Source organism: Tyto alba, unplaced genomic scaffold, assembly GCF_018691265.1.
Source record: "Tyto alba isolate M040663 unplaced genomic scaffold, T.alba_DEE_v4.0 Super-Scaffold_3, whole genome shotgun sequence".
Classification (NCBI taxonomy): Eukaryota; Metazoa; Chordata; class Aves; order Strigiformes; family Tytonidae; genus Tyto; species Tyto alba.
In genome coordinates this window covers 3,940,214-3,952,268 of record NW_024881304.1, presented here as the reverse complement: position 1 = coordinate 3,952,268, position 12,055 = coordinate 3,940,214, and the positions used below count along the sequence as shown (strand labels likewise).

Below are 12,055 nucleotides of genomic sequence, written 5' to 3'. Positions count from 1 at the left end.
TTCTTGTGCTGTGGCATTGCCACCAAACCTGATCTTTCACAAAAGATGAAATACGCACAGAGAATAAAATACTCAAAAGGACCAATAACAAAGTTTCCTGTATAAGAAATCTATTGCCTAATGCCAGAAAGGAGGCATACAGCCTGAAAACCACAAATGCTGAGAGTGGTATAAACTATCCACATAATCTAACAGAATCAGAGCATATAGGCAGGATGCTTCTTCAACTCCACACACATTTTGACGCAACTCGTATACAACTCAGAGCTTGTTCTTGCTCAGCATCTTGCCTGTTTTTAAACACTTCCAAGATTCAAATTCCTATAATAATGGAGTTTCGGTCACCTCTCTAGCCTACCTGTTCTAGCACTTAAAGGAAACATTTTCCACAGTGAAAAGTGGTTATATTGTATCAGAACTTCCCATGGCTGACCTAAGCTGTCATCTCTCATCCCGCCCCTGTCCACCTTTGAGAAGAGTCTGGCTCTGTTTTCTCTACACCATGTAACTAGGTATTTGAAGACCACAAAATCTCCCTTAATCTTCTCTTAAGACTGAACAAACCCAGTTCCCTCTGTCTCTTCTTGTATGTCATGTGCTCTAGGCCCTGAGCATCTTTGCATCCCTAAAGAAACAAGAAATTGGATACTATTCCAGATGCAGCCTCATCTGCCTCACAACCAGTTCTATTAATCCTCTACTTACATAAGCAAAAGGATCCCTAAATAAATCAACACCACTGTAAAGAGCAAACTAAGGTGTCCATACCTGTAAGATCTTAATTCCGAGAAGCAGTTTAATGAGGCTTTCACAATACGAGTGCACCAGAGTCCTGCAAGATGAAAGATTCCACCACAGTTGTAACAAAAACACGTTAAGAGAACAGGCTGTAACTCTTTCCCCTACTGTTTTTTTTAAAAAACATAGTGACTTATGGTAACATATGGTAACTACAGACACACACACAAAAAAATTAAAAACTGCACTTTAGCTCTGAACGAGCTTACTCTCTGCAAGACTTGTGTGAGCTGGAAATGCAAAAGTGTCTGTGGTTAAGCTGTATCTCCTGGAAAAATTGTCAAAAAACAGTTGACCTTCACCAAACTTGTCAATTTTTTTTTTCTCAGTATTTGATTCTTGATATAAAATGCCGTGGAGTCTAACGCATGCGAGAGGCAGCTAGTAAATTCCATGACTTACCACTTTAACCTTACTGCTATTAAATAGCAATGTATTACACTAGCCACTCTTGCATAACAAACAAGTCTTGTTGTGTATCAGCTGGAGCCATGGCCTTTCCCTCCACTCTACTCAATGTTACAAGACATTTAAATAAAGACCAACTCTGATTGAAGGGGAAGACAAAATACATTTTCTCTGACCTTGACCCCTCGGTCTGTATGGGAGTGCATGGCAAGAGACAGTTCTTGAACTGGTTTCTGTCCTTGATATGAGATTCCAAGCCACTGATAAATTGCTTCACAACCTGCAAAGCAGAGAGACATTATCCACTTCCCCAAAAGACGCTGTCTTTTAGGATGCTCTCTGTGAGCAGATGACAAGAATACGGAAGAGCTAGACATGGAACTGCAGAGATACAGAAATTGTGATGGAAGGAAAGCTGGATAACAAATTAACTCTAGTCTAAACCATTTTGCAAAGGAAACACTAGTTGTTCTAGAAAATAACTCTAAAGCAACGGTCTCACATTTTACTTTGATTTAAACAGGCTTTGACTTTCTTCCTGTTCAGTTGAGATGGCGACATTTAATGTGACAAGAGCTGCACCCCAAAAAATATTTGCAGGATTCAAATCACTGGCCTCAGGGACTTTCACACTGGGCTTGTTGACTGGAGAGGAGCACAGCACTGTGGCAGTTTTAATGCTGTCAGCTCCCAGGCAATACAAAACCAAACACAGCTTCCACTAGAAAGTTAAGGAAATTATGTTTCTCCTTTAAGAGTCTTTGTCTATTGAATAATATTACCAATTAATTACTTTGACAGGGCAAAGTGGTGAAAGTGCAGCGCTTTTGCTTGGAATTATGCAAAACCAAACTTGGGAGCATGCACGCCAAGGCTGAATTAACAAAAGCACATGCTGGTCATCTCTATGTCTGACTATTCAGATATAATAGCTGAGAAGAGACAGATACAGCAGAAGGGCAATGGGACCAAAAGGCTCGGATGGCAACACTGAGCAAATTAGAGAGTCTGGACCACAGAAATCCAAGATAAGCTACCGTGTTGCAGCCTTTCGTATGGGACTAGCAAGGACAGGCAACTGCATTTGCATCTTTTGCTACACAGCAAACTGTTTTAAAGCTGGCTCCTGCTGAAGCACAGTCTGTGACTTACACCTGGGTAAGTAGGGTGTTTCTCCAGGGCCAGGCAGAGCTTCTTCTGGAAAGCCATGTGATCTACAGCTAGGGAGAAAGTTTAAAAAGAAAATAAAGAACCGGACACGTTTTATCCATACAACATCATAACAACAGCTGCACTAAGCACAGGCTCTAAAGCCCATCCACCAATACTCCCACATTTGCTCTGCTGAGAAGTCCAGTTAGCAGAAGCCTAAGTGGTATCTCAACTTGTGCTTTCTCCCGTCTGGGCTGAGAGTAGCTAATAGCATTAAAAGGGCTTAATACATGAATTCCTGAAGGCCTTATCTGAGAGAACATGACATGTTTGTTTTCTTATTTCAGAGCTCCTGCCTCTGTAACTCAAGACTCTAATCACAGATGCAGTCTAATCTTATTCCACATACCTCCAATAACCTTCCAGAATTCTTTTGATTGATCATGTATGCACCCAAAAATCTGGCATAATGAGTTTAGGTAACACCCTGAATTCAGAAGGAACTGTGCAATTCAAGAGGTATATAAAAAGAGGCCAGATGAAAGCTTGTTTGAACTTTGGAACATGCTGTTTTGAAGCATTTTTGCTCTTCAAGTAGAACACAGCTTTACTGTGTACCAGTCATCTTTGCAGGTTTTCAGATACAAGTAGAGAAAGCAAGTGTTAAACCCATACCTATTTCATTCTGTCCCTCCCCAGTTTTCAGTATAATTCCTGATGTTCTAAGGAGCTCTTCAAAGACGCCCTCATCCTCTACTCCACCATGGGCAGAGGCCTTCTCCTCATTAGAAATCCGCGACTTCTTTGTTTCTGAGAAAATAAGACATGCTACATCAAATATATTCTGCAATAAAAATAGCAAGGATCCTTCATATAAATGAATAATTCAAAATTAACCTTCTACTAAGAAACCAGAGGAACACAAGAATACACTTAGGGGACCAGAACAACTGTACTGCTGTTTGACAGCAGTCATTAGCCAACTCGGATGCTGATGCGCAGATCCTATAAAGCAATTACCCCTGAAGCATGACACCAGAAAGGAACATTTCTTACTCGCCCCTTTTAGTGATTCATAACCAAAGACATTTAAGATACACCTTCAGTGGTTTACTCTCGTGGGAGACACACCCACTAACAGATTATGAGCAACGCTAGAGCACATATTTTCCTCTGGCCTGAAAAGCACAAATTTAGTATAGGCTCCCCCACCAGACCCATCTCTTAGATATCCACTCATCTGCTAAAGCAAAAAAAAACTATCTTCTCTCCAGCTACGTAGAGAGGTTATTTTGGCTTGACTTATAGATATCAGTTTTGATCAAAATCTGCAGACACTAAAGCTCAAGATGCTAAACGCTGATCAAAGGTATGAGAGCAGAAGAACTGAAAAAAGATATGGCACTGCTTCTGGCATCGTTGATTTACTGTGATTTAAAGAAGTGCTTCAAGATCAACAGTGTCATTAACAATTAGCATTATCAAAACTGTCATTCTGGCCTTCTCCCTGCCTGGGAGCTGCTGCCTCTACCAATGGGTCTCCATTCCCCATAAGATTATACCTGAGCACCTACTCTGCAAATCTGTCTTGCAGTTCTCTTCAGAAGCATCAGTTAATGACAATTTCCTTTTTGAAATCATTGTAACAAAACCTTTGTTGGTGCCTGTAAAAATGCAGGAAAGAGAGAAGTGAGCAAAGGAGACATGACTTTAATTCAAATTTTTTAAGCAAATCTAGAATGTATTAGTGAATAGTGAAATGAAATGCTCCAGAAATTTAAATTGCTTGAAGAAAAGTAGATTCCCTGGTTAACAAGTATCATACCACATTTTTTCTGTGGTACAGGTTGAGATTTTAAAGCCTGTTATATTTAAATAGCATAGGATATCACTTTTTATAAAATTCAGTTCCTTATAAAACAGGGCTTAGCTTTTCTTTCAGATCCCAGGCAAATTAAAAGGCAAGTTAAATCATGTAACTATGAGGACTCAGACTGCACTGATCTAAACTTGTGATCCCCTCCCCATGCCCAGACAAAGCTACAAAGGATTAGTCAGTATTTGTGAGCCCGACCAGTTAGCTGACCGTTTTCGTGTTCCTAACCCTGTACAACTGCAAGAAGAGTTCTGACAGCACAAAGCTCTGTCTGACCCATCTTTTGGTGGGTGGAAGTGCTTAAAAAAAATAAATAAATCCTGGCTCACCCGTAAAACTTCAACATTATTTTTAAAAAGATGCCTGATCATCTCATGCTCAATTTCAACTATTTGGCAGAGGGTATTAGAATAAGTCACATAAAATATCAGAGTGGAAACAGAGCAATTCCCCCAAAAAAGCGCGATGAGCCTCTGGCAGCGCCTCAGGGCCCGAGGTGCAGGCCGACAGGCCAAAGAGCGCTCCCCGCTGTCGTACCTCCCCCCAAACGCCCGCGAGCCGCCGCGGCACCCAGCTTACCTCACCCGAGCGTTTACCGGGCAGCCCGCGGCCGCGCGAAACTCGCGTCCCCGCCGGCTTGGCCGCGCCCGCCGCCTCAGCCCGGGGAGCGCGGCCGGGCCCTGAGGCGAGGCCGGGCCCGCGGGCAGGTTCCGGGCCCGCCCTCACGCTCCCCCGGGCCAGGCCGCTGCTGCCCGCGGCGGCCCCGGGACGCTCGGGCGGGCCCCGCTCCTCAGCCCCCGCCGCGGCGAGATGGCGCTGCCGTTCGCGCTCGAGCTTCCCGCCACCGGCGGCGCGGTGACGTCACTCCCGGCGGCAGGACCGAGCGCGGAAGCGGAAGCGCGGGCGGCCGGGGCCTGCAGCGGCCCGGTGGCGGCCGGGGCCGGGAGCGGGGCCGCTGCCATGAGCGAGCCCGAGCTGCTGCTGGACTCGAACATCCGGCTGTGGGTGGTGCTGCCCATCGTCTTCATCACCTTCTTCGTGGGCATGATCCGGCACTACGTCTCCATCCTCCTCCAGAGCGACAAGAGGCTCACGCAGGAGCAGGTGTCCGACAGGTCAGCGCCGCCGCCGCCGCCGGGCTCCCCCCCGGCCCGGGCCCCGCCGCTCCGCGCCTGCCTTCCCCGGGACGGGCCGCTGACGCCACCTCTCTCTTTTCCAGCCAAGTCCTGATTCGGAGCAGAGTCCTTCGGGAGAACGGGAAGTACATTCCGAAGCAGGTAGGGAGCTGGCTGCGGGAGGGGCGTTGTGCTGCGGGCAGAGGGTGGCTCGGCGTCGGGTACAAAGCCGGGGGCTGTGTTAGTGCCCGCGGGGCCAGGCCGGGCCCCCCCCCAGCCCGGGGCCGCCTCTGGGAGCGCGGCCGGTGGCAGAAAAACGGGACACGGGACCATGGGACGCGTCTTTTCCCGGACGTTAATGTCAGCTTCCACTGCTCGGTGTTTTAACTGCGTACTGAAAAGAAGTCTGCGCCCAAACCGTCATGTTTAATGTCTGCCAAGAAACACCGGGGGATTTAATAAGAGCTGGGGATAGGGAGGGCGTTGAGTCACACAGTGCCGGCTGCGAGGTTAGCCGAACTGAAAGTCGGGCACCCGTATTGGCTCAGTTGCTGCCAGATACGTATGTTGTAAAAGTGGAAGCCAGCTCGGGGGAATGAAGACGCTGGATATACTGGTATTAGTTCTGAGCCCGCAAGAACTTGGTGCAAAGCACTAAAAGGTCTTTAATCATTGCGGATTCTCCGAATTATTTTAAGAATTTTAGAAAGCCAGAGAGCTGGTATTCTGGATCCAGGGAAACAGAAAGGTGAAGAGCTTTAAAGCATACAGGCAGTGAAGTACCTCTCCAAGAAAGAAGGATGTGTTATGAAAAAACTCATACGATGTCTGCATGTCTGAGCAAGAAATAATGCTTCTGTCTTTTCATTTCTTACGGTGTTGGCATTGGCTTTTTCTGTTTTCAGTCTTTCCTGACCCGGAAATATTTTTTTAATAACCCAGAGGATGGATTTTTTAAGAAAACAAAAAGAAAGGTAGTGCCTCCTTCCCCAATGACAGGTATGTTAAGGTACCGTAAATATAGCCAGGCAGCAAAACTATAATTTTCTGCCAAGGTAGGAAGGTGAATCAACTTTGCAGATTGCTCGGTGAATGTGAGGGAGGGGGTGGGACTGTGCAGCTGCGTACTGGGGAGCGGTTAGAGATCCTTCCCTTTGGTAGCAACGTGTTGGGTCACTTCATTTTGCTTAACTTCAAACTGCAGCTGCCTGCAGCGTCTCCTGAGACTACAACCACCTCAGTGCTGCCAGAAATGGGAAGTCCTGCTCTCACTTGTGTCCTTTTATCAGTTTTTTGCACCAGCTCCTGCAGGACCTTCTCTAAACTGATTTAACTTAATAACATGGCCAAAGACTTTGGCAGCAAATTAGCTGCTATTGTCATTTTTCTAACTTCATCAGCTCACAGAGGGGTCCAGCCAGTTCAGCGATTGGAACAAGGGATGGGGTCAAACACAGCAGAGAAAACAAAACCCTTTTGGCAGCAGCAGCAGCCACCACCACACTGGCTGTTTATCTAATTTTCTGAAATACTTTACAACAATGGAAAATAATAGGTACGGAATAGATTGTGGGATAGACTGTTATTTCTCATTCAGTTGCTTAATTAAAATAGCTGATGTTGGTGAAGTAATCTCTTGCTTCCCCTCTATGGTGATACACTTATGTTTTATATAAAATCTTTGCATTGCAGATCCTACCATGTTGACTGATATGATGAAAGGGAATGTAACTAATGTTCTGCCTATGATCCTCATCGGTGGTTGGATCAACATGACATTCTCAGGATTTGTCACAAGTAAGTGTCTGGAGTAACACAGCCCATGGGTCTGGCCGCATTTCTGATTATGACCTCGAGGGTCTGGGCTGCATCTGAGGTTTGCTCCTCTGTCTGAAAGCAGTCGATTGGAAGCAGCGTGAGTTTGGCTTGTGGCACTCCTGCTATTCACTCCATAAACTGCATGATGTGCTTGCCTCGTAACAAAGGAGGGAAAATTGTTTTCAGAGTACTGACCGTGGTCACAAAGAAAACAGCTCGTGTATTCAGGAACAATTGTAATGGCAAACCCAATATTTAAATATATTAAAACTGCATAGTTGATTTTCCTCTGAACCTGTCCAGGGAGTTGGTTACTGTGTAATTAATGCAGGGTGTACACATCAAAAATACTTCCTTAAATTCATGGTTCTGGTGGGGTTTTTTCTTACTGTTTATGTGAGAGCTATTGCCTTAACAAAAGGCATTCCCCCTTCACAGTCTTTGAAACAATACCTGTGATGGTTTGGCCATCTGATTAAGGTTCAAAAAGTCTTTTCATATTAAAATAAATAATAAATACAGAACTACAGGTTTTTCAAAAGTATGTGTTAGCTTGTGACTGTATGCATTACATTCAGACTACATTAGATTTAATAAAAGAAACATCTGCTAGCTTTGCTATTCGCTGTGCAATTATGCAGTGTCACTTTGAGAAACTGGGACTTTTTTTTTTTGTCCTGCAGCAAAGGTACCATTTCCTCTGACGCTGCGTTTTAAGCCAATGTTGCAGCAGGGAATTGAACTGCTCACTTTAGATGCGTCCTGGTAAGCCTGTGTCCTCAGCAAGCAAGGTTTGAACATTCACTTGGAAAATCTTGAATGTGTCAATAACCCCTGAATGGTCTGTGCATGCTTCTGAAATGAGATCACAAGCCAGCTTTAAACTGAAATCAACCATGCTTGTTCTGATTCATCAGGGTGAGCTCTGCTTCCTGGTACTTCTTGAATGTGTTTGGACTCAGAAGCATTTATACTCTCATTCTGGGCCAAGATAATGGTAAGACACTGCCATTTCTCTGAAGGAGCTTCCATGGGATGACTCCTGGGGGAGGCTGGGGAAGGATTTCTAAGTTGCCAGCCAAAAAGCTCTCAAAAGCCTCTCAGTGGTTACTCTCCACTGGCCAGGTTTGACATCACCTGCAGCAAATATCCAGATCTTCTGCACCAGGCATTGGCTAGCTGCTGGTAAACCTCCATGGTAATTAACCCATGCTTTCCTTCTCATCAGATTGGTGTGCAGAAATTTTTCTCTCAAGCTTGCTTTTATTTCTAGGTTTATATTCTAGGGGTTATTTGGAATGTAGAAGACTCTTCCTCCATTTGTCTGCATACTTTATGTAAATTTAGATAAGATGTAGCAGGTGGGAACAAGATATCCTGTGAGAACTCTTTCTGGCACGTTAGTATTGCAGTCTGGGTGTTTCTGCAACTCTCTGGTTTATACCTAGAAAACAGTCTGATGCCACTGTGCTCCAAAAAATGCTGTTTAAATGACACACAAAAAAAATGAACCTCTTATTTCTCTTTTGTAGCTGCAGATCAGTCTAGGGTGATGCAAGAACAAATGACAGGGGCAGCAATGGCCATGCCAGCAGATACTAACAAAGCATTTAAGGTATAGTACTCCAACTTGCACTCCTGTTTGCTGTGAACTTACGGGATTGTAGGCTATATCTAACCTTGTCCTCTCCCTCTGTCAAGCAAGGGAGTTGCTTTGGATTCCTGTTCCTAAAATTAGAGCTGACAACTGATGAAGGGTAAGAAACTTGCCCTGGGTCAGGCAGAGCTCTGATACCCTGAAGTAAACCTGGTTCATTAGTCGTTCCTGATATAAAAGCTGAGTTCATGTGCCATCCTCTGCTTTTGCAGAGGAATAATTTTCCTTTCCCTTGAGGTTTAGTTCCAAAGCAGAAGCTGACTCCCCAAAAGTTGTGATAATAGTGCGGTTGAGCACAAGTCCAGCAGGCACACCATGGAACTTGGGTAAGAAAATCAAGTAAGCAAGTTAGCTCAACTGAGAATCTGTCAGGATTTGACTGTGTCTTTAAGTTCTCCTCAGCAGTCTCTGTAGACAGTTGCTCATTAGACTGCTTCCACCTTTCACAACACTAGTTTATGCATGAAGGGAAGGTCCTGGTTTCCGGTTTTATGTACTATAATACAGATTTACCCACAGACAACCTCTTGCCTGGGAAGTCAGGATGGTCTGCTCCTGCAGTTTCTTGTATTTGGTAACCTTCCGGGTTAAAAAACCCCACATCACCCAGCCAGAGGCTCAGCCAGGGCAGAGGGGGGCTGCAGTTTGCAACTCTGCTGGAAGACAGACTGTTGTGTCACAAACTGTCAGCACTCGGATGCAATTCTAACCAGTCCCCTGAGCTCTCCTGGCTCATGTCCCTCTGCTTCCCTGCCAGTACCGCCTATCCACAGCAGTTTTGCCATTCAGCCCTGCAGGGACCTAAACCTGCTATGTAGTCCCCAGCAGGAACAAAGCAAGCAAGCTGTATTGCAGAAGTGTTCTGGCCAAGAAATACAAATCTCTTGCTGGGCATTGCATGACATGATTTTGCAGGCTGTATGCAGTTTATTCCATAATACTTACTGGAGCAGCACTTCATGGACTAAGAGGAGGAAAGATTTGTGTTCAAAGGTGGTGGAGATCGTTCATCATGTTTAGGATGAAATTCTGTTCTTGGGTCTTGGGCTGCTAGGAACACTTGGCTTAAGGAGTTTATATTAACTGCAGCTCCAGGGAGCTTGCTGGTTGGAGAACAGTCCAATGAGGCACATGCAGTCTGTGATCAGTTGCAAAATTTTTGGCCTGTAACTGTTTACATTTCTGAACTAAAGAATTAACTAACCACAAAGCATCTGACCCCCCCCCAGAATAGAAGTTGCAGTGTTTGTAGAGACCGATGTTTTAGAAGAAATGGACTTTTCTAGGTTAGAGGGTTTACAAAAAGTAGATAATGTATTTTTTTTTTGTTTCTATGATGTATTGGCCAACTATCTAATTAAGCATAAAACACTGATTTCAGAGTTGACAGGATTGCCAGGTTCTTAACAGAACTTGGGGTTTTGTTGCAGTTGTTAGAGTAAGCACTACTTTGCACAGTTCTTGTCTGACTTCTAACTACTTTAATACTGTGTTGCTTTCCTGTCTCTACCTGTTTATTATCAATGCAGACAGAATGGGAAGCTTTAGAATTGACTGATCATCAGTGGGCCTTAGAAGATGTAGAAGAAGAGCTCATGGCAAAAGACCTCCATTTTGAAGGCATGTTTAAGGAAGAACTTCAGACCTCCATCTTCTGAATTAGAGAATATGCTTTTGTCTCTTCTTGTAAAAGTAATTTGAAATCTGTTACTTAAAACTATATAATGTATTTTAGCAAGGCTGAGAATAAAAGAAAAACACCATGTTCAGAACTGCAGTTACCGAACTCCGATTTGAGTCCCAGGACTGAGTATGCTGTATCTGGGTCAAAGGCTCTCTCTCTGGGTTTCTATCTGGAGGTCTCTTTCTCTTCCTGATAAACGTATGCTGGAGAAAAGACCTAAAACTTCTAGTACATAAAAGAGCAAGCTTGCTTGAGTTAAGGAACTTAAAACTTCATGAGACAGAAAAAGTACAAGCAGTAGCTATGGTTCTGGTTTAATCCTTTTAAACAAACGCACGTCTAGTTATTTGCTTTGAACAATTAAGTCTTCATCAATTCAAAACTAACTTAGTGACAAAGTATCTAACCTCTTCAGAAGCAGTGTGGGGATTCAGTTTCTGAAAGTGGTGGTTGCCCTTCCTCTTTATACTCTTTTTTTCCTGTTACAATAATTGGGGTTTGAAACTTTTTCAGAAGAAAGCAAAACAAACAGGGAGCTCACCTCCTCTTGCCCATGCTAAAGCAAGGGCCAGCTCACCTTCCTCTCATCTCCAAGCCTGCACCAAGTGCTGCAAAGCCCCATCAGCTTTCTTGTGCTCTAGTCAGCCTGTTGGTAGCCACACCAGTGGTCACAGGAGCAACTTCTGGCCCTCTCTTTGCTGCTTCTGTTCCTGGGTAGAGCAGCTCCTCAGAGGTCTTTGGGCAGCGGAGATCCAGAGATGGCATCTCTATGCAAAAGTAGCAAACACACAGACTTTTTCCTGTTAATTTAATCGTTCCCAAGTCCATGTATAAGCACCTCAGGCTGCCTATGGAGCCCCTCCTGCCTGCCACACTCACAGCAGGACATACACCTGCCAGGGGTGCCCAGCTGCTCCTGAAGTCCCCATTCAGATATTTACTGTGGCACGTGGGGAAAATAAATACCCTGTTTTAAGCCTCCTGCATGAACATCATCTTGGACTGTAGAAAACAGGGAGCAACTGTTCCTGGCTTGTCGTGCAGGAACTCCTCAGATCTCTCTTCCCCAGGGAGAAAAGCCTTAAATTGAGGAAATATTTCTTAAACAGCAGCTCTTCCATACTCTGTGGCTGTTATTTTTTTCCCCTCTTTATTCCAAGTCCTCTTTTACTGGCTGAAATTGCACACCGTCTTCAAAGCAGGAGCTGAACCAGGACTGACAGAGAGCCTGTTTTCTCTTCTTACCAAAATCATCTCCCCTCTGAACCCAAGCTGTAGCTTGGAAATGTTCTTTTCTGCCTCAGAGACCTCCTTCCTGAATGCTAATGACAGCGCTTCACTGACAACACGTCTTTCAGGTTATTTTTCCCTCCTTTTTGCAACGGGGCATTTCATTTCGCTTCATGACCTCAGCATTCTTGGGTGAGCTGTTTCTGCGAGCCTGCATGCTGATACAGAACACCCAGACACCTCCGGATGCAAAGGCTGCCACTCTGCTTTTCCTTCTTCCCATGACAGGCTTCACACCATGCTTCGAAGGTCAGCAT

The 12,055-nt window shown here is 44.8% G+C and overlaps 2 protein-coding genes across 3 annotated transcripts in view; one reads left to right on the top strand and one right to left on the bottom strand.

The window, feature by feature from the left end:
- The window catches only part of FANCD2 (FA complementation group D2), a 49,932-nt gene extending 45,030 nt beyond the window's left edge, over positions 1-4,902 (bottom strand). Inside the window, exons 1-6 of one of the 2 annotated variants that reach the window (XM_042799733.1) lie at positions 4,814-4,902; positions 3,921-4,022; positions 3,034-3,168; positions 2,359-2,426; positions 1,383-1,486; positions 769-832 (exon numbers count right to left, since the gene is read on the bottom strand). In XM_042799733.1, the coding sequence (XP_042655667.1) occupies positions 769-832; positions 1,383-1,486; positions 2,359-2,426; positions 3,034-3,168; positions 3,921-3,999 (450 nt within the window). In that variant the 5' untranslated portion in view covers positions 4,000-4,022; positions 4,814-4,902. The remainder of the gene's footprint in view (positions 1-768; positions 833-1,382; positions 1,487-2,358; positions 2,427-3,033; positions 3,169-3,920; positions 4,023-4,813) is intronic. The other variant, XM_042799734.1, reaches the window with a different exon arrangement.
- Positions 4,903-5,099: 197 nt separating this feature from the next.
- On the top strand, positions 5,100-10,596 carry EMC3 (ER membrane protein complex subunit 3). The gene is made up of 8 exons (XM_042799740.1): positions 5,100-5,349; positions 5,454-5,511; positions 6,255-6,348; positions 7,042-7,146; positions 7,851-7,932; positions 8,085-8,164; positions 8,700-8,782; positions 10,354-10,596. Exons 1-8 carry the CDS (start codon positions 5,195-5,197, stop codon positions 10,480-10,482), a joined length of 786 nt encoding a protein of 261 aa, XP_042655674.1. The 5' UTR covers positions 5,100-5,194; the 3' UTR covers positions 10,483-10,596.
- The last annotated feature ends 1,459 nt before the right edge of the window (positions 10,597-12,055 follow it).

Coding starts and splice junctions, on each gene's coding strand:
- EMC3 (XM_042799740.1), top strand. CDS start 5,195: ATGAGCGAGCCCGAGCTGCTGCTGGACTCGAACATCCGGCTGTGGGTG. Junction 5,350..5,453: donor CAGGAGCAGGTGTCCGACAG/GTCAGCGCCGCC, acceptor TCTCTTTTCCAG/CCAAGTCCTGATTCGGAGCA. Junction 6,349..7,041: donor GCCTCCTTCCCCAATGACAG/GTATGTTAAGGT, acceptor TTTGCATTGCAG/ATCCTACCATGTTGACTGAT.